This window comes from Spermophilus citellus, assembly GCF_964194105.1.
Source record: "Spermophilus citellus genome assembly, chromosome: 9".
Taxonomy (NCBI): domain Eukaryota; kingdom Metazoa; phylum Chordata; class Mammalia; order Rodentia; family Sciuridae; genus Spermophilus; species Spermophilus citellus.
The window spans coordinates 22,546,768-22,567,245 of record NC_138191.1 but is presented as its reverse complement, the minus strand read 5'-3'; the positions used below and the strand labels follow the sequence as shown (position 1 = coordinate 22,567,245).

The following is a 20,478-nucleotide window of genomic DNA, read 5'->3' as shown; positions in this document are numbered from 1 at the left end:
GTTCATTGTTTGGTACTGGTTGAACCCAGGGCTTCACATGCCACTGAGCTACATTCTCAGCCAGTGAACCCTATTTAAATACTTTAACCTTAGTGTTAGTTTCTATATACTATATGTTAATACATAGTGAATGAAAGAGCCTAAGCACATCTCCAAGAAAGTAGTTTTTCAAGTTCATAGGGCTAACACAGGCTGTAATCTGTGAGCTGGGGCTCACTGTGTAATACTTGAGAGAGAGTTTTGGGTTATGTGCCTCCCCCCAAACTCATGGTGTTTCCTGTCATTCATTAAATTGCTGATAGTCCCATTTATCTGCCAGAACCCACCCACTTCCAGGGTTGGCCTTTTCCTTCCTGTTGCTTTGAATGCAAAGTCTCAATCTTAGAAAGTTCTGATTAAATAAATTGTACTTGTTGTTCCTCAAACATTAATGATATTGTTTAGAAAATATTTGAACAAATAGAGGCTGCTTGTTCCTTGCTCTTAAGCTTATACTTATCCGTATAGGGGGCTTGATGATATGGAACTGTATTTCCATATCTCTTAACATACTTAGAAAACTTTAAGTATTCAATAAAAGCATGCCAAGCATGCCCACCCATGAACCATCCACATGTTCAGAAAATTTTTCCAGAATTCCAGGTGACATTTTGGTTGTCTAACTTTTGATAATATCAAGATTTTTTTTCCACATTTTGTGTATTTGATGTTAGACCAAACCTCTCCTGGTTATAGACTTAGAGCATTTGTTAGTTTAAAACAATAATTTTTATTTCTTTTCATTTCTGTTAGAATTTGCATATTTGTTATGGTTGAAAATGTTTAAAATTATAGATTCAAGAGTCAGACTTCTTGGGTTCTTCATTATATTCTAGTGTTTTTCAAACTTTTACCATACACATAGTAAAAAGTAGACTTTGTATTATGACCCAGGGAACACACCTACACACACATGTGCACACACCTATAGTCTTGATGCTGGAAGAAAATTTCCTAGTAACAGTACTTGGCCTTCTAATGTTCAGTGCTCTGCAGTGTTTTCTATTCTAATCTGTTTCTTGATGGGGAGGGGTGATTTTCTTGGCTGTTCTTTTGATTGAACTCACACATGCTAGGCAAGTACTCTTCTCACTGAGCTATATCCCCCAGCAGCTGTCTTTCATTTTTAAGATAATGAGCAAGACCCAGTGAATTAAAATTCATTTTTACAAAGTTCTGGGGAATATTTATTTATGTATTACTCATTCAGCGAGTATATCCAGTGCTTTATACCACTTACTTTTCTTCTTCCCTACTTAATTATTTGTGATCTTAGGAAAGTCACATGCTACTGTTCATACTGTTCAGTTTCTCCCTTCAAACAAGTAATATCTACTTCAATGTTTGAAGCTGTCTACTTCAAAAGGAATGTTGTTAGATTTAGATTGGACATGTAAAAACTCGGCATGGTGGTTGGCAGATAACAAACCCTAAGTGTTAGCACCCTGTTGTTTCTGTTATCATTATTATTATACTTATTATCCCCTCTCTTTCAGAAACATTGTACGTAAAGCATATATTACACACAACTTAATTCTCTCTTCAATTTTTATTACATTTACTTACATTTTAACCTTTTTTAGCTGGAGGTACAATTGAGATATAGTGAAGCGCATAGATTTCAAGTGTTCATTTTGATGAGTTTTGACAAATCCACACAGCCATGTAGCCCACACCTAGTCAAGACACAAAGCATTCTCATCACAACAGAAAGTTGTCTTGTGCCTCTTCCCAGTCAGTTGTCTTCCTATTCCCAGAGACAACACTCTCCTGATTTTTTTTTTCACCATAGTTTAGTTCTATCTGTTCTACAGCATTATCTGAACAGTCACACAGAATGTATTCTTTTATATCTAGCTTTTTTGTTGTTGTTTTTATTAGAATAATGTTGTTCACGTTCAATGATGCCTTTTTGTATACCATTTATTCCTTTTTATTGCTGTGTAATATTTCACTGTGTGAATGCACCACATCCTATTTTTCTCCTATTGATTGATATGTGAATATTTCCAGTTTAGCACCACTATGAATAAAGCTACTGTGGACATTGTATAAAAGTCTAATAGATAATGTTTTCATTTCTTTCGGATTGTACTTAGAAGTGGAATTGCAGCTGGTTCTTTGTCTAACTGATGAGAAATTCCCAGATCAATTTCCAAAGTAGTTGTACTATTTTATACTCTCACCAGTGTTTAGTTGTTCTTTATCCTTCCAACAGTCTGTAATTATCAGTTTACAATTTCAGCAATTCTCATGACTATATTGGTATCTTGTTTTGATTTATACCTTCTTAATTACAAATGGGCACTTTTTCATGTGCTTTTTGAGTTTTCTTTAGATCTGTGGTCCATCTGTATTTTTTGTGTGTAATATGAGGTGTACATTTTTTTTTGTTTTCGTTTTCTTGGCAGTACTAAGGATTGAACCTGGTAGCACACTACCACTGTTCTAATTCCTAGCCTTTTTTTTTCTTTTTTCTTAATTTTTTGATACAGGGTCTCCTCAGGTTGCCCAAGCTGCCTTGAATTTGCATCTTCCTACCTCAGCCTCCCAAGTAGCTGGGATTCCAGGTGTGGGCTACCACACAAGCTTACTTTCTTTACATTTTAAGAGATGGATGGTCTCCTAAAAAAGAGAGATTAAGATCACTAGAAATCATACTTTTTTTCAATAGAAACAAATGTACCACTCTAGTGAGAAATGTTGATAATAGGGCAGGCTATGCTTTCGGGGAGGGAGCGGGTATGTGGTTATCCTTGCCTATTTACTCAGGTTGATGTCCATTTAAAAACTACTCTAAGGAATGAAATGTTTTAAAAATTATACTTTAAAATCCTTTACATTCAGAGCATTCTCCTTTTCCATTAATTTATTTGTTCTGTACTGTTGAATTCCCTATACACATTTTCTTCTCCACCTCAAAAAGGTATTCATGTGGATCATCCAGTCCAGAATACATAAGTAACTTATTTCAACCCACATTCCTAGGATGTAAAAATAAATCAACAAAAAGACAAACTCAACATTTTATTTCAATTTTATTAGAACTTTTCAAGGAACTCTTTTGGAATTCGAATGTTGAAGCAACTATAATGTTGAAGCAATTGCACTCTGCTGTTTATCTGTACTCGTATGTTCTAATGAGCAAGTCCACTTGCTAATAGTGCCACACTTAGAACTATTTATACTAAACCAAGTTTAATCTCATATAGAATTTAGAGCACTTTAGTAAAATAATAATAAATGATCATCTGTCCTTACATAAATAATAGCTTTTATAAATAGCTATGTTTGCAGGTTGACTTGAAGGAAGTTTTTAAGAATTTCTTTTATTTATCAGTTTCTGAAAAAGATTATTACAGGTTTTTTTTCTCTTTCTACTTCAAAGTCAGTTGAAATTTTTTTTAATATCATGAAAATTTTTCCTCTTTATTCTCATGTTAAATTTTTGTCCCATTTTCTAGGACTGAGGATGTAGTTATGTGGTAGAGTGCTTACCTGGCCTGTATGAGACCCTGGGTTCAATATCCAACACAAAATGAAGGAAAGGAGGGAAAGAGGGAGGATGGTAAAAAAGAATTGCCCAGTTTCCCAAATTTAAAGTTAATTCAAATGAGGCTAAGTCCTCTCTAATCAATATAATCAAACATTAAAGTCTAGTTGTCTTTCAAAAAGTAAAAAGAAACTCCACAAGGATATTCATATAATATAGTTAGCATCTTTATCCAGTACCGTTGCTTTATTTCTAGTTGCTCAGACAGCTTTTTATAGTTTATTAGGAACTCCAGAGAATGATTTATCCAACAATTAACAGATTCAACTTATATATGAAAATGATCCCTTTTAACATTCATTTAGTAGCATCAATAAAAAAGACATCTTGGAGGCTTGGGCTATTGCTTAGTGACACATCACTTGACTAGCATGTGAGGCACTAGGTTTGATACTTAGCACTGCATAAAAATAAAGGTACACTGTCCATACACTACAAAAAAAAATTTTTTTAAGATATCTTGGAATTGTGTTATTTTGTTCCTTAGCATAGAAGCATTCATTTTTGGGGGGAGTAGGGGTTACTGGGGATTGAATTTAGGGGCACTCAACCACTGAGCCACATCCCCAGCCCTATTTTGTTTTTTATTTAGAGACAGGGCCTCACTGAGTTGCACCTAAATATTTTTTAAAAAATTATTTATTTATTTACTTATTTATTCTAATTAGGTATATATGACAGCAGAAAGCATTTTGATTCATTGTACACAATTGTAGCACAACTTTTCATTTCTCTGGTTGTACACAATGTAGACTGCCAGACTGCCATATGTGCAGTCATACATGTACCTAGGGTAATGATGTCCATCTCATTCCACCATCTTTCCTGCCCCCATGCTCCCTCCCCCCACCACCACTACTTTGCCCAATCAAATTTCTTCATTTTTCCCATGCCCCCTCCCATTAGGGATCAGCATCTGCTTATCAGAGAGAACATTTGGCCTTTGGTTTTGGAGGATTGGCTTACTTCGCTTAGCATGATATTCTCCAACTCCGTCCATTTACCTGCCAAAACCATACTTTTATTCTCTTTTAATGCTGAGTAATATTCCATTGTGTATAGATACCACAGTTTCTTTATCCATTCATCTATTGAAGGGCATCTAGGTTGGTTCCACAGTTTAGCTACTGTGAGTTGAACTGCTATAAACATGAATGTTAGTGCCTCACTTTTACTGAGGCTAGCTTTGAACTTGTGATCCTCCTGCCTTAGCCTCCAGAGCTGCTGGATTACAGGCATGTCCCACCGCACCCGGCTAGCATTCACATTTTTTAAAGGCCCACACTATTAATATTTTTGTTAGTTATTATTTCTTATTTATTATATTTCTAAATTATCACTTCATAATTTTCTTATAAATGGCAAAGGTGCCTCTTAATCCATTTCTGGTACTAGCTTCAGTTTTGAAAATAAAGCTTTGCTCTGTAATATAAGCCCCCAATAAAGTGATTCTTAAATCTTCACCTTTAGATTTTTTTTTTTTTTTAGAGAGAGTGAGAGAGGAGGGAGGGGGGAGAGAGAGAGAGAGAGAGAGAGAGAGAGAGAGAGAGAGAGAATTTTAATATTTATTTTTTAGTTCTCGGCGGACACAACATCTTTGTTGGTATGTGGTGCTGAGGATCGAACCCGGGCCGCACGCATGCCAGGCGAGCGCGCTACCGCTTGAGCCACATCCCCAGCCCCTTCACCTTTAGATTTGGATCAACTTTTCATATGGGAAATGATCATCTGAAGAATAAAGAGATTGATTTCCTAGATTAAAACTGCAATATGCACATGATGCACTGTGTACAAATTATATTAGGAAGAGGGGAAGAGGTCTACTTTTATTTATTTTTGAAGATAGTAATAAAACAGCTGAAACTTTTGAAGACCAAGTATGGAAAATTCCAAGGATAGTATGTGATTTTATTTTAAGCTTTCAGTAGTGCTGTGTTTCATTTAGGCTGTGACAGTAAAAATAAATGAGTAATAGATGACTAGTGTGTTTTGTCTGTTGTGATAATACCCTCTATTATCACATCTGTCTAGCCTGCCAGTTATTTTCCTAATCTCTGAAATTAAAGATGATCATGTTTTGATCATATTTTCTGACAATTTAGGAATTTCTGTTTCGCTAAAGTGTACACTGTCATTGAAGTAAAAATAATGAAATTGCAAGAAATGTATTTATTTTAACTTTATTACTAACTCCTTCCAAAACCTCAAGCCCAAAATCATGTAAAATTTCTCATAAAGTAGCTGAAATATCATTAAATTATTAAAACTCAGCTTTGACGGTTTTTAAAGTATAGGTCTTTAAATTTTAATCTGATAAATAAATAATAGTGGTGGCATATCTAGTCATTTGCCTTGTGATGGCCAGCTTCTAAGATAACCCCCAAGGATACTCCTGAAATCATACCCTGGCATAGTCCCCTCCCATACATACCAACAGAATACATCCGAAGTAATAGTATATTACTTCTAAGATTGGGTTATAAAGTCACTGAGATAGTCATCTTGGTTGCTTGTATGCTTGTGCTCTCTCCCTCTGTCTCTTGGGTTACTTGCTGTGTTAGGAAGCTCACATTTGCAAGGAACAAAGTCCTATGCCAAGTGAGTAAGCTTAGAAATGGATCTAGCAGCCCCAATCATGGCTTCAGATGACTGCAGCCTCATGAGACCCTGAGCCTAAACCACTTAGCCTAAGCCCTTCCATATTCCTTACCCTCAGAAACCAGATGAGATTAAAATGTTTTTTAAGCTGCTGAATTTTAGGGTAATTATTTATGCAGTAATAGATAACCACTATAGACCACCATTAAGGCTCTTTTTATTCTTCAGATTTTAACATCTGTTTTTTGTTGTTATTTGTAATGTTAAGTCTGTAATCCTGTAAGTCACCTGATCAAATCATTGAGTTAGTTAAAAATACTGTATTCCATCTCCCATTTTGTAGGTATTTGACATAATAAGTACAGACTGAATTCATCATTCCTTTATTTGGCCCCATATTAGAATGTACTTAAATGAACTGCTTGACGAGGAGCCTTTTCAAAATTATTCCACAGATCCTTTTCATTTATAGTGAAGCCATTTATTTTGTATAACTTGTAATTATTGTACTAGTGACTATGGAATTACTATGAAGTACTTCAAGAGAAAAGAGACAGCCTAACAACTGTTCTCGGGCTGAGCCCTCACTAAAGGAGCTCCTTGTGTATTACTTGTGACTTTGATGCTTATTAATTATACAGGATAATCACAGTGTAGGTTTTTAAAAGTCATATTTTTAGGATTAGTTAACTATATACTCAAACCTGAGAGACGGCTTCTCAGCAGATCCAGTGTCAAGGTCATGAGTTGCAGTCTCAGCTCCTGCCTCTCCCATCCCATTTCTTTTCTGTTTCCTTTTTTACCCTACTAAACCAATTTCACTATCAAGAATTCTCCTTTTATTAATACTCTATAGAAATGGTTGTCATGAGTAAGAAAAGAGGTATTTCACTGCTTAGAGTGACTTTTTCTCCTGTTTCCTTTGTCAAAGCATTTTGCTAAATATGGATTTGCCTTTAATAAGTACAAATAGATATCTTCATTGAATCCTAGGATATTAGTCTCATGTTTTTATACCTGAATTTAAAGAAACATATTCTTGGTAAAAGAAAAACAGTCATGAGTCCTGTGTTGTTATTTGATATCATTGCTTTTAAAAATATAACTTGTGTTAAGTTTTACTTTTACTGTGATATAAATTAATAATAAAATGGCTGGCTTGGGAATCATTTACTTTTGTGGTTGTTATTGCTGTTGTTTTTGGTACTGGGGATTGAACCACTGAGCCACATCCCCAGCCCTTTTTGTTTATTTTGAGATCAGGTCTCAATAATGTGCTGAGGCTGACCCAGAACTTGCCATCCTTCTGCCTCAGCCTTCCAAGTTGCTAGGAGTATAGGCATGCACAACCATGCCCAGCTAGAAATTGATCCTTTTTTTTCTTCTATCCTAAAGAGATTATTTTAAAATTTTACTGAGAATTTTTTTAATTTGGATCTGAAAAAAAAATAGAATCCCCCCCCATGAAATAAGTTTAGAAAAATAGTTATTAGTAACTTAAAGAAACAGGGGCTAGGGGCATAGCTCAGTGGTAGAGCCCTTGCCTAGCATGAGCAAAACCCCTGGGGTCATTCACCAGCACTGAAAAAAAAAGGAAATGGATTTCTCTGTATTTCTAGTGTACAAATACCATCCAAATATTCCAGTAATGTAACTTAAGATGGTTGTAGTCAGACCAGAAATAAAGCCCAGGGCTTCTGACTCTGCTTTGAACATTTGCCATCTGATAGGAACAAATTTGTGTTCCTATAAGACTAAGTGATTCCTGAGACTTTAACTTGCACAGTCAACAAAAAAGAAGATGTCACATTTTCAGCACTGAAACTATACTTCTGTGTTGAGGAAATCCTGGGTTTGCTTTATTTTCTTGAGGGTTCTTTTTTTTTCTTTAATAAAAGCTCAGTCTTTTTTTTTTATCATCTTTATCAGAAAATAACCAATAGCCTCACTTATTTTTGGATTTTCTTTAATGTTTCAGAATCCATTTTTGCATACAGTGTTCAGTATGTCTAAATTCTTTTTTTCATTTTAATTTGTTGTATAGGACAACAAAATGCATTACAATTCATATTACACATATAGAGCACTGTATTGTGCTCTATGTCATATCTCTGGTTGTACACAAAGTAGAGTCACATCCTTCTTGTCTTCATACATGTACTTAGGATAATGATGACTATCGCATTCCACCATCTTTCATACCCCTATGCCCCCTCCCTTCCCCAAAGACAGTGTGGTATATATACACAATGGAATATTACTCAGCATTAAAAGAGAATAAAATCATGGCATTTGCAGGTAAATGGTTGGAGCTGGAGAATATAATGCTAAGTGAAATTAGCCAATCCTAAAAAATCAAATGCCGAATAATCTCTCTGATTTAAGGATGCTGATTGATACATGCTACCAGGGGAGTGGGGAGGGGAGGATTAATTGAGGGTTGTTTTAAATAAAAGCATAGCCATTGAATTTTGAATATCTCCGCTTTTTTAATGGGCTCCTATTTGTGGACTGCTCTACTAAGAAACCATAACAACTGATGAAATTTTTTTTTTTTTTTAAGGATTCTTTTCTCCTGTTTGGTACCAGGAATTGAACCCAGGGGTGCTTAACCACTGATCCACATCCCCGGCACGTTTTATTTTTTGTTTTGATACAGGATCTTGCTAAGTTGCTAAATTGTTCAGACTGTCTTTGAACTTGGAATCCTCCTGCTTTAGCCTCCCAAGTTACTGAGATTATAGGCATGCACCACCACACCTGGCAAAATAGTTTTTCAAAATGGATAAATGACAGTAGGTTTTCATAATTAGACTTAATGTAAAAGTTTGTCATTTAGTACTTTGTTGTGTAATGATCACTGATGTCACTCTGTTGGTCTGTGTATGCTATATGGTGCTCCTATGAAGTAGTACTGCAAGCTCTTCCTAGAAGAGATAAGAAAAAAGAGAAGCCTAAGAATATCTTTCCAGCCATCTCCTGATCCTTAGACACCTGGTGTGGCACCCAGGCCCAAATCCTTGAACCAGATTCTAGGTACCACCCTTCATCTCCTTTTTATCTTCTCTTTCATCCCCAAACTCACCAAGCCCTGAAGGGGTCAGAAGGGAAGATGGAAGATAGCATCTGAACAGAGACTAAAAGAGGGGGTTGGATTTGGCAGCAGGTAGAAGGATTTTGTCTGCGCCTCTTGGTGTGAGTGCCTGGCACCCATCAACAGCGAAGTGAAGTTCCATGTGTACAAATCACAAGTAGTTCTAGATTATAGTGTGATCATACTTATTTTTAGCATCCTTTACATATCTATTGGTACCTTGTTGAATTACTAACTATGTAAATTCATAAAATTATCATGCTTAATACTTTAGAAATGCACATGGCATAACAGAAAGAAAAGATAAGATAGACCTGTTGGTAATAGATGTGGACGTAAGCAGAGACAAAAGGCCTGGTGGTGAAGGACACAGACTTTGAAGCCAGGCAGCCTTGGTCAAGACCCAATTCTGACAGCTGGATGAATAACCTGGAACAGTTATTTAGTCTCTCTGTAATAGTTTTCCCATTATGCAAAGTGGAGATGGTTAGCATTATCTTATAGGGTTGTAAATATTAAGTCGACATGACTATAAATGCTTAGAACAACGTCTAATACATAATTAGCTCTATATGAGTATTTGTGCTTGTTAATATTATATCACATCACTTTTCTGATGCTATTTCTTTTATATTTGGATGGCTCAATCTGATTTGCAACCAGCAGGTTACATTTACACTAACACTACCACTTTTAATGTATAACTACTAGATAGCAGATTCCCCTCCTCAATAGAATTAAAATGCAAAATACTTATTTATTTTTCTCTTTCCCAGGCCCAACACAGAGATACTTTCATTGAAGAACGATATGGAAAATATAATATCAGTGATCCTTTGATGGCTCTACAGAGAGATTTTGAAACACTGAAGGAGAAAAATGATAGTGATAAGCAGCCAGTGTGCACAAACCCACTCTCTATTCTTAAGGTGGTGATGAAGCAATGCAAGAACATGCAGGAACGCATGCTGTCCCAGCTGGCTGCTGCCGAGAGCAGGCACCGAAAGGTAGGTTCAGTGTGGTAGATGTATGCTGCACAAATCCTTGTGAAGACTATAAACCATACCTGATATCATCTTGTCAGCTGCCAGTTTTCACAACAGTTCAGTGGTTGTGGGTAGACTTCCTGTGTAACAAAAAGTTCCTTAGCTTATGTAGGAGCCAGGAGATAGAAAAGAAAACAGAGGTTATTCCAAGTGGTAAATTTAGGGAATGTGCCAGGCACATTATTTAAGGTAACATTCCTTCTTGGTATGTCACTCCAGAAGATTTGGTATGTTTTTTCAGCCAAACTTTGGCAACAAACTGGAGTTTAATCAAGCTTGTAGCTGAGCAGAATATTCTGTATTTGCTTACTTAAGTGATAAATACAAAGAGTAACAGATATTGGGCTGGGGCTGGGGCTCAGCGGTAGAGCGCTTGCCTAGCATGTGTGATGCTTTGGGTTCAATCCTCAGCACCACATAAAAATAAATAAAATAAAGGTATTGTTTCCAACTACAAAAAAAATTAATATTTTTTTAAAAGATTAACAGGTATTTAGGGAATGCTGTATCTCAGAGGGAGAATTTACCTCACTATAAACACATAAGCCAATAGACTATTTTCATTTATTTCTAGTTTTGAGTTTCATTGCATCTTATTGCTCATGAAAACATAAACAGTCCATAGGGTTGTTTACCTTAATGTTCTTTTACACTGTTAAGACTCAGAGAGGTGTGTTTGTGTGTCCATATCTGATAGTTTCTACATTAGGAAGGTAACCTGTGCTTTCCTCTATCTCATCTTATTGGAATGCTGGTGCTTGTGAATTTATTCCCCAGCTTGTCATTTACTTTTCAGATTTTACTTGTAAAAGATGCTTGGCTAGAATCTGCATTTTTTTTTCAGCTATCAGATTTATACTTGTGGGTATTGGTCCATTTTGTAGGAAACATTTTAATTGGAAAAATTAGGTTAGCAGCTATAAAATTGGGTAGACATGAGTTTACTTTTATGATTTACCTCCATTCAAGCCACCTGCTTAAATCATGTCTGATGACTTGCTTTCAATTCTGGGTCTTGCCTGTGATCTTTTCTTTCTCTTCATAAATCTCATAAATCTAATAAATGAAAGGCTCTTAACTATGGAGGGGCCTTACATGTTCCCCAGGCCCCCAGAAAATATGCAGAATGTCAAAAGTTTATGCATTTTTGTAGGAAATATATTTTTCCATAACTTTAATCAAATTCTCAGAGTTGCCCAAAACCAAAAAGTTTAACTTTTGCTCTAGAATGAAGTAATCTGAAAACATTTATGCCCAACTTAAAAAGGTTTTGGGTTGGAGTAAGTTGCCTAAATTGGAGGGGTGGACTTTACTTAAAATCCTTTAAGAAAAATCTTTACCACATTTTTGATTGGTTGGCAGGCTTTATTTCCTCTTCATATATGAAGTGATTAAGTTGTGCTAAAGGAGCTAGGTAGATGTCATGCCCATGGAAGATGCAGTGTTGGGATAATTTGCAGCTCTAGATAACAAGATAGAAGAAATTTGAAATAATTCAAATTTCCACCAGCATGGTGGCACACATCTATAATCCCAGCTACTGGGGAGACTGAGGCAGGAGGATCGAAAGTTAAGGCTAACCCTATCTCAAAATGAAGAAAAAGTGCTGGGATATGGCTTAATGGTAGAGCACACTTAGATTCAGTCCCTAATATGGAGATGGAGGATCTTATCAAAGTCTGTATCTCTTTGGGATTTTAGTTTTTTCATTCAATTTCTGCAATTTTGGAGAGCTCTCAGAAGGGAAAGGAGACATCTTACCACATTTGGCAAAAAGCCTGCCTTTGTATTAAATTTAATAATCTGACGTAATCCCAGCAGTTAGGGAGGCTGAGGCAGGAGGATCAAGAGTTCAAAGCCAGCCTCAGCAAAAAATACAATAGGCCTGGGGATGTGGCTCAGTGATTGAGTGCCCCTGAATTCAGTCCCCAGTACCAAAAAAAAAAAAAAAATTTTTTTTGATGCTTTTTACTAGAAGGAAGTACTCCAGAATATTTTCATTTTTTAAAAGAGTTTCATATCTCAAAATATTTTCTCTCTTCATTCATAAAAAAAAAATTATGAGAAGAAATGGCCATTGGGATGACAGTGCTCTGCCATGAAGATCTGGGCCAAGGCACGTCCAAGGCATTGAGCAGATGTTACTGAATAATCCATTTCCATTCAGTATAATGTGCACTTATCAGCAGGATCATGCAGAAAATGTCCCTTTAAATGGGTTTCATCCTTTGGCACGAGGATAAATAGAATATGAGGAGGCAAGTTAATTAAAAGACTTAAGAAATCTCCACTTGTGATCCCAGTAACCCAAGTCTTTTTACATGCAGGACGAAGTCAAGAGAATCTTTTCACCTTTTATCTACCTATAGAAAAATGTGTTGTTAATGATGCATGACACAATTTGGATGTTGCCTATTTAAAATGTTCAGTTTCAGGCTTCTTTTTTGGTCCTTCATTCATTTGAGGATTCAGAGGAGAACTTCAGGTAGAGCTTTCTGTGGTGCTGTCTCGCACTGGCCCCTGACCACACCAAACTGCCTGAAACTTCTCAGACTTTCTGTGAACTCTCAGAAACCCTCTGGACTCCTGTAGCTTATTATTTGCTCTCTTGTGTTTACATACCATTCTGTATCTACTTCAGGTAAAGTAAATATCTTGTTCTGTAGCACATAGTTGACATGTCTCACACCACTAGACAGTGTGCTCCTTGATGGCCCTGGCTGGATTTTATTTATTTATGTATTTATTTAACCTCTGGAATTATCTCCAGTGTTTAGTTAGGCACTTAGTATTATAAGTGTGATTCCTTGATATTTGGAAATGAATTTTTCTAAAATTGTTAAAGGTAATCCTAGACCTGGAAGAAGAAAGGCAGAGGCATGCACAGGACACTGCTGAAGGAGATGATGTCACCTACATGCTGGAAAAGGAGAGAGAGCGGCTGACTCAGCAGGTAATTAAGATGGAGGGGATCACAGCAGCCTAGAATAGCATTCCTCATGGGTTATCCTGAAGGATATAAGTTGGTGTTGCTCAAAAACAGGACTTTGTGGTCAAGTCAGGAAACTACTGGATTATACATAACTAAACAAGTTTCTAACTTTTAATTTGTTAGAACATTTAGGATGTAGAATTACACTGTGTTTCAAGAACAGTATAGAGTAGTATTCCATATTAAGCAAATCTATACTTTTATAAAATCCTTTTATTTATTTAATTAATTATTTTTTAATTTATTTTTACAGTACTGGGGATTGAACCCAGAAGCACTCTACAACTGAGTCACAATCCCAGCCCTTTTTATTTTGAGACAAGGTCTCACTATGTTGCCTAGGCTGGCCTTTTCTCTTCTACTTCTTTTTATTATTATTATTATTTTTAAATTTTTTTTTAGTTGTTGATAGACCTTTATTTTATTTATTTATATGTGGTGCTGAGAATCGAACCCAGTGCCTCACACATGCCAGGCAAATGCACTACTGCTGAGCCACAGCCCCAGCCCTAGCCCTCTTTTTTAATTCTCATCATGGTTGACTAAATTGGTTTTTCTACCCATTAATGGGTTTTAGAGTTTGAAAAATACTCACTGAAAAGATTCCTCCAACCATTTCCTCTCATTCACTCTGTGCAGTAAATAAAGTTGGGAAGACAAAACAGACTACATTTCTATGAAAAGTATGATTCAAATGCAATCATTTATGTTGGTTCATTTTTAAAACCAGAGAAAATTACTGTTGAAATTTGAAAGTTGTGTTGTGTATTCACTACAAAATCTGGCTTAATAGTTTTCTGTTTTGTTTTGAGGGGTTCTATGTATTCTACACACACCTGAAACATAAGGAATCATTAAATTCTCACTAATGACCCTGAAATAATTAAGAGCTAGAAGTGCCCCCTAAATTATCAAAGATGAAATCACAGTGTGTGCATTCATAGTAACCCTGCACCGGGGAATAGGCAGCCAGGGCACTCTACTTAGTAATCTCAATTTTCAGTGTATCTCTGTTTTCATACTCTAATCAAGATATGTGGTGGCATTTTTTTCTAGTTGGAATTTGAAAAATCCCAAGTAAAAAAGTTTGAAAAAGAGCAAAAGAAGCTCTCTAGTCAGCTGGAAGAGGAGCGCTCCCGCCACAAGCAACTCTCATCCATGTTGGTGCTTGAGTGCAAGAAAGCCACCAATAAGGCTGCCGAGGAAGGGCAGAAGGCCGGAGAGCTGAGCCTGAAATTGGAGAAAGAGAAGAGCCGTGTGAGTAAACTGGAGGAGGAGTTAGCAGCAGAGAGGAAGCGAGGCTTGCAGACTGAGGCCCAGGTGGAGAAGCAATTGTCTGAGTTTGATATTGAAAGGGAACAACTGAGAGCAAAACTGAACCGAGAAGAGAACCGGACCAAAACTCTGAAAGAAGAGATGGAAAGTTTAAAGAAGATAGTGAAGGACTTAGAGGCTTCCCACCAGCACAGTATCAGTGGTGAGCAATTGACGAAACCAGTAACTATGTCCAAAGGCACAGCAACGGAGCCTCCCATGCTAGTGTCTGTATTTTGCCAAACAGAGAGTGTTCAGGCAGAAAGAATCCATGGAAGCAGCATAACCAAGCCAACAAACGCGGGGCTGCCAGGTCCCACCACTCCTCCTTACTCTTATGCAAAAACCAATGGCCATTGTGACCCGGAGATACAAACTACCAGGGAGTTGACAGCAGGCAGCAGTGTAGAAAACCAAGTGCCTCCACGAGAGAAATCTATAGCACTGACCCAAGAGAAACTAGTGGAAAATGGTGGGTGTCCTATAGGAACTGAGACTCCAGCCCCAATGCCCAGTCACCTCCCTTCTAGTGGCAGCTCACTGTCTCCCAGCAGCACTGCCTCCTCCTCTCTAACATCCTCTCCTTGCTCTTCACCAGTACTAACTAAACGGTTATTGGGGTCGTCAGCTAGCAGCCCCGGCTACCAGTCATCCTACCAGGTAGGGATCAACCAGAGGTTCCATGCAGCCCGGCACAAATTTCAGTCCCAAGCAGACCAGGACCAACAAGCCAGTGGTCTACAGAGCCCTCCATCCAGGGATCTATCCCCCACCCTCTTAGATAACTCTGCTGCCAAACAGCTGGCCCGAAACACAGTCACTCAGGTGCTCTCCAGATTCACTAGCCAACAAGGGCCAATCAAGCCCGTCTCTCCCAACAGTTCTCCTTTTGGCACAGACTATCGAAATCTGGCCAACACTGCCAACCCAAGAAGTGACACCAGCCATTCACCTACTCCAGGGAAAGTATCCAGTCCTCTGAGCCCCTTGTCTCCAGGAATCAAGTCCCCTACCATCCCCAGAGCTGAGAGAGGAAACCCTCCACCTATCCCACCCAAAAAACCTGGCCTCACCCCTTCTCCATCTGCTGCAACTCCACTGACCAAAACGCATTCCCAGGCATCCTCTTTGACCACCACAGAAGACCTTGCCAGCAGCTGCTCTTCCAATGCTGTGGTAGCCAATGGCAAGGACGTTGAGATACTTTTGCCTACCAGCAGCTAGTCCCCAGGAGGGAGTCTCCAAATCTGACATTCCATCAGATTTCGTCCAAGAGGTCAGAATGAGACCATTGAGTCAGATTATGTTATTTATTTTGATAGTAGCTGAAACCATCTGTATAATACATTTAGTGTATTTTACCTTTTTGTATTTTTTTAAGTAGAAACTGAGTAGTTTGGATTTGTATGGCTCACATCTTTGTACTGAAGCTAGAAAGACATTGCAAAAATATTCAAGCTCAGCAATCACCCTAATGTTGTGATCAAGAAAGTTAATTGAGTACCAGGTGGTGATCTGCTGTTTATTTCGGGACCAGAATTACTCAACACTCATTTTGAATTATGCAGAAGTGGTTCATGCAGATTTTTATTCCAGATGAACATGTTTTAAAAGTGCCTGAAATAAGACTGCCATATGAATGTGATTCTGCAGCAAAAACAAAATGGATCATTTAATTGCAGAAAGAGATCCTCTGTGAACTCTGAATGTTAAAAACCAACACCGCGTTTAATCCTCTTTTACTGTTTTTTTTTTTAATTTTAATACAAGCTTTGTGTTCTGAAAACAAGGCTGCATAAGTAGGATGGGAATCCTTCTAAAGGTGGGTGTGAACTCTCCATAAAGCAAAGCTTTATAGAGCCCTTGAGAAACCCTCTTGAGCATTAAAGAGTTGGGGTGCTGATTTTCTTACACTTTTGAAAAATTAAGTCGTTCCCAATTTCCTGCATAAATTCTTGAATAGAATGAAATCACACCTCCATTCAAAAATGTCTTCAAGCATCTACTGTTGTTGTGTAAGGAACTTCTGATTGCTTTTACTTGAATAGGAAATGGTTACTCATTTTGTATAAAAGTTTTGCAACAGAATGAAATCTTTATTCTGTAATCAAAAAGCAATAACTTAAAATTCACTCTCTTTCTAATATTGTAAGTCAGAACTATACAGGATTTACCAGATTGTTTCATTTATTCTCTAAGCTGCCAGCACTTGTCTGTGTCTGTGGAACCAAATTACCTTTTACCTAGATGGAAATATACATATATCTGTATAGATACATACCCCTTTACATTTTAACATACACACACTTAAAAACACATAAAAATATTAGTATGATTATATCTTTGGAGTTTGCAATATAGCATAAAGGACAAGTAGAATTGCATATTAAGATTACCTACCAAAGCAATTAAATATGGCTGGGACCCAATCAAAGGAGGAATCTCATCCACAGGGAAGTGGAGAGATTCCAGATGAAGCCTGTCCTCAGCATCATAAAAAGGCACAGCTGAACTAACCCCAGTGTCACAGAACTCAACTGTTCATGTGAATGAGTGAAACTGATCACTCCCTCAAGTGATGTCAAACTGCTTGGTGCTATGGAACATGTAGCAAACTGAAGTGCCCCACCCCCACTTAAAAGGGCCACCCCATTCAGCTCCAGCTGCTTGCTGCTGTGTAAGAATGCTAGACACAGGTTACCAGCTCTTCCAATTTTTTTATGAAATCCAAGTTTTCATGAGAAACTTTCTCATTTTTAAATAACAAGAACTGACTCAAAAGTAGTATAAGTACCACTGGTTAAACAAACGCTTTTGCAACTGGATTTAGCTTGCAAGCTGCTAATTTCCAACCTCTTTCATTCTTGAAACTGCCATGTCCATGATAGTGAAGACAGAAGCCTCAAGACTTGCAACTGTATGGCTAGTATACTCCTGACCAAGTCCACAAAATCTGAGTATTCCCGTCTTCCAAACAGGGACTCCACTCTCAGTTCAGACATGGTGGTTATATGATTTTTGTATCCACAGGGAGAAAGAGGCCTTCATGTTCACATACATTCTCTTAGCCAACCTCTCCAGCAGCCCCTAACCTGCTATAATTTAATTCTGTTTCTTAATCTGAGTTGAGAGGGGAAAGGCAATTGTGAAAATTAACGTATATATCACAACAAAGTATACAACTGACTCCACAGCTAATAATTTGATTAAGTCAAATACATTAAAAGAAGAAAATGCTATTGATGCCCCAGAGTATCTATCAAAATGATGAGGGGGTATCTTAAACTTTCCAAAGCTATCATGTTAAACTTTATTCCATTGCATAGCCAAAATGAACAGTGTTGATAAAATAGCTGAGCCTTCTAAATAGGATGGAAGGCTACAGTGCCAGAGTTATTACCTCTCTTGCTTTAAATGGTAATCTTAAAAGTTGCATTGTGCTCTTCCTTTGTTTTGGGATAGATATATATAGAGATGCTATAAGGAAGTTTATTTCTTAGGAAGTACACTGAATAATGTATTTCTTTTACAGTGTAATATGGGGGTGGGGATATGCAAGAGAAATGTGTATTTTTGCTAGTTGCCTATCTTCTGAGATAAATAAGCACAATCCTGCAATGGATCCAGTAATTCAAGTTAGATATTATAGATTAGTATTTAAGTTTGCCGTAGGTTGTGTGTGTATGTGCTAAGTAAAAGTTCCACAATTCACAATTTTGGTATTAACCCACGTTGAAAAAGCTGTTACTGGTCAACAGATTGTAATGATGTGCAACATATAAGCATTAACCAATCTTTAACATGTTTGTAAAGCCAAATGTACCATGCAGAAGTCTTCATTCATTTTTATAGCAGATTACATTAAAACAAGTTGAATCATACTGTCTGGGGGAAAATAGTCTTGTTTATACAAAGTGAAAAATGTTGCACAATTTGGGCATATTTTTTGGGAAGGGGGGGGTGGTGGTGTAGAGGAAGGACTTGATGATGGCTTTGAAAAACCAGATGAAGTCGACAGACCCATCCAGGTTAGACCTCATAATGGGACATTTATTTTCTTTCAAACCATAGAACTAGGGGAAAATATTTTAGTAATCCAGTCTGTAAATTGTTAAAACTATCCTGGGGGCTCTGGGCCTTTAGGAAATGTTAGAAAACTATAGCCTCTATTTCCAGAAAAAATAGATATGCCTGTATACAAAATTTGTTTGATAGCTTCACAGGAACCAAAAACTTGAAGCCATTGTTGAGTCATGTACTCCAGCATAAGAATGCCTGATCTTATCCTGGCTTCTTATTTCCCATATGACTAATGCGTTCCTTGTTTTCTAGTCTAGTGCTACACTGTTTGCAATGCAAGTTAGAGCCAGACAAGAGCACTTGAAAAATCCTTTGATGTACAAAAGATGTTCAAACCCTGTGCATGTTTACATATCTTAAGTTTCCAGCATTTAAGCCAATTAATGATAATTTCAACAAATACTAGCTATATCCGGTTTCCCATGACAGCCTGAATGCTGCCTTGTCAATATATATGTGTGAAAGGAAGAAAGAATTTATTAAGAGTGCTTCTGGTGTTTAGTCCTTAAAACAGCACTCTTTCACTCTCCCCCCCCCCACACACACACACACACTGGGGATTATTGAACCCAAGGGAGTTTTTCCACTAAACTACATCCCCAACCCTTGCTAAGTTGCTGCAACTGGCTTCACAAGTCACTGAGATAATAGGCATGCACTATCACACAGCAAGAACTTCAAATGTCTTGAAATGCTGGCTTCAAAATAGGATGTGGGGGCTAGGGGTGTAGCTTAGTGGTAGAGCACTTGCCAAGCATTTTTTTTTTTTTTTTTTTTTTTTTTGCCAAGCATTTGTAAGGCCCTAGGTTCCAGTCCTAGGCACTACAAAAAGGAAAAAAAAACTGTTTTCAAGGTGATTCAGAGGTAGGCAATGAGCATTGTTCCACAGGATTTTTAATTTAATTACTATTTAAACTAGTTAAGAATATTTGAGAGCCTGTCCACCTATCTTTTCACATTATCAATGTACAAATCATTAGTAAAAGCAAAAGAGGAAGGAGACTGGGGTAATGGTTCTACCCAACTGCATTATGCTTAACTATAAACAAGGAACTCTGCTTAAAAAAAAAAAAAAAAAATTCATGGAGAGTTGGGCCAGCTGATGGAGGTGCTCTGTGGTCACTTTATTGGTGGTGGGGGGGGTGGGGGTTACAGGGGATTGAACTCAGGGACACTCAACCACTGAGCCACATCCCCAGCCCTATTTTGTATTTTATGTAGAGACGGAGTCTCGCAGAGTTGCTGAGGCTGGCTTTGAACTCCGATCCTCCTGCCTCAGCCTCCCAAGCTGCTGGGACTACAGGAGTGTGCCACCATGCTTGGCTTGGGATCTCACATTTTATATATATATATATATATATATATATATATATATATATATATATATATATATTTTTTTTTTTTTTTAAGTTATTGATAGACCTTTAATTTATTTATACACAATTGTGAGAATCAAACCCAGTGCCTTACACATGCCAGGCAAGTGCACTACCGCTGAGCCATATAGCCCTAGCCCTTTAGGGTCACATTTTTATAATGCTTTATAGCCCTTATTTGTTGTTTCAAAACTTGTTATTCACTTGTGACCTGAAGTGATGTCTTAGCTTCTGAAATGGGTTTGCCAGAATGTCAATGATATTTGGATCAAGAGGACTGGCTTGTGTACCAAGCATCATGGTAGTGTTTTCACATACCTGTTACCTTACTAATCCTCCCAAGGATGCTGTGAGGTTTATTATCCCCATTTACTGATGAATAATTG

General features: G+C 37.4%; 1 protein-coding gene across 2 annotated transcripts in view; it reads left to right on the top strand.

The window, feature by feature from the left end:
- Positions 1-18,536, top strand: part of CTTNBP2NL (CTTNBP2 N-terminal like) — a 54,137-nt gene extending 35,601 nt beyond the window's left edge. For both annotated transcript variants that reach the window (XM_081306551.1, XM_081306552.1), the window contains 3 exons: positions 10,061-10,291; positions 13,176-13,283; positions 14,379-18,536. In XM_081306551.1, the coding sequence (XP_081162677.1) occupies positions 10,061-10,291; positions 13,176-13,283; positions 14,379-15,860 (1,821 nt within the window). In that variant the 3' untranslated portion in view covers positions 15,861-18,536. The remainder of the gene's footprint in view (positions 1-10,060; positions 10,292-13,175; positions 13,284-14,378) is intronic.
- The last annotated feature ends 1,942 nt before the right edge of the window (positions 18,537-20,478 follow it).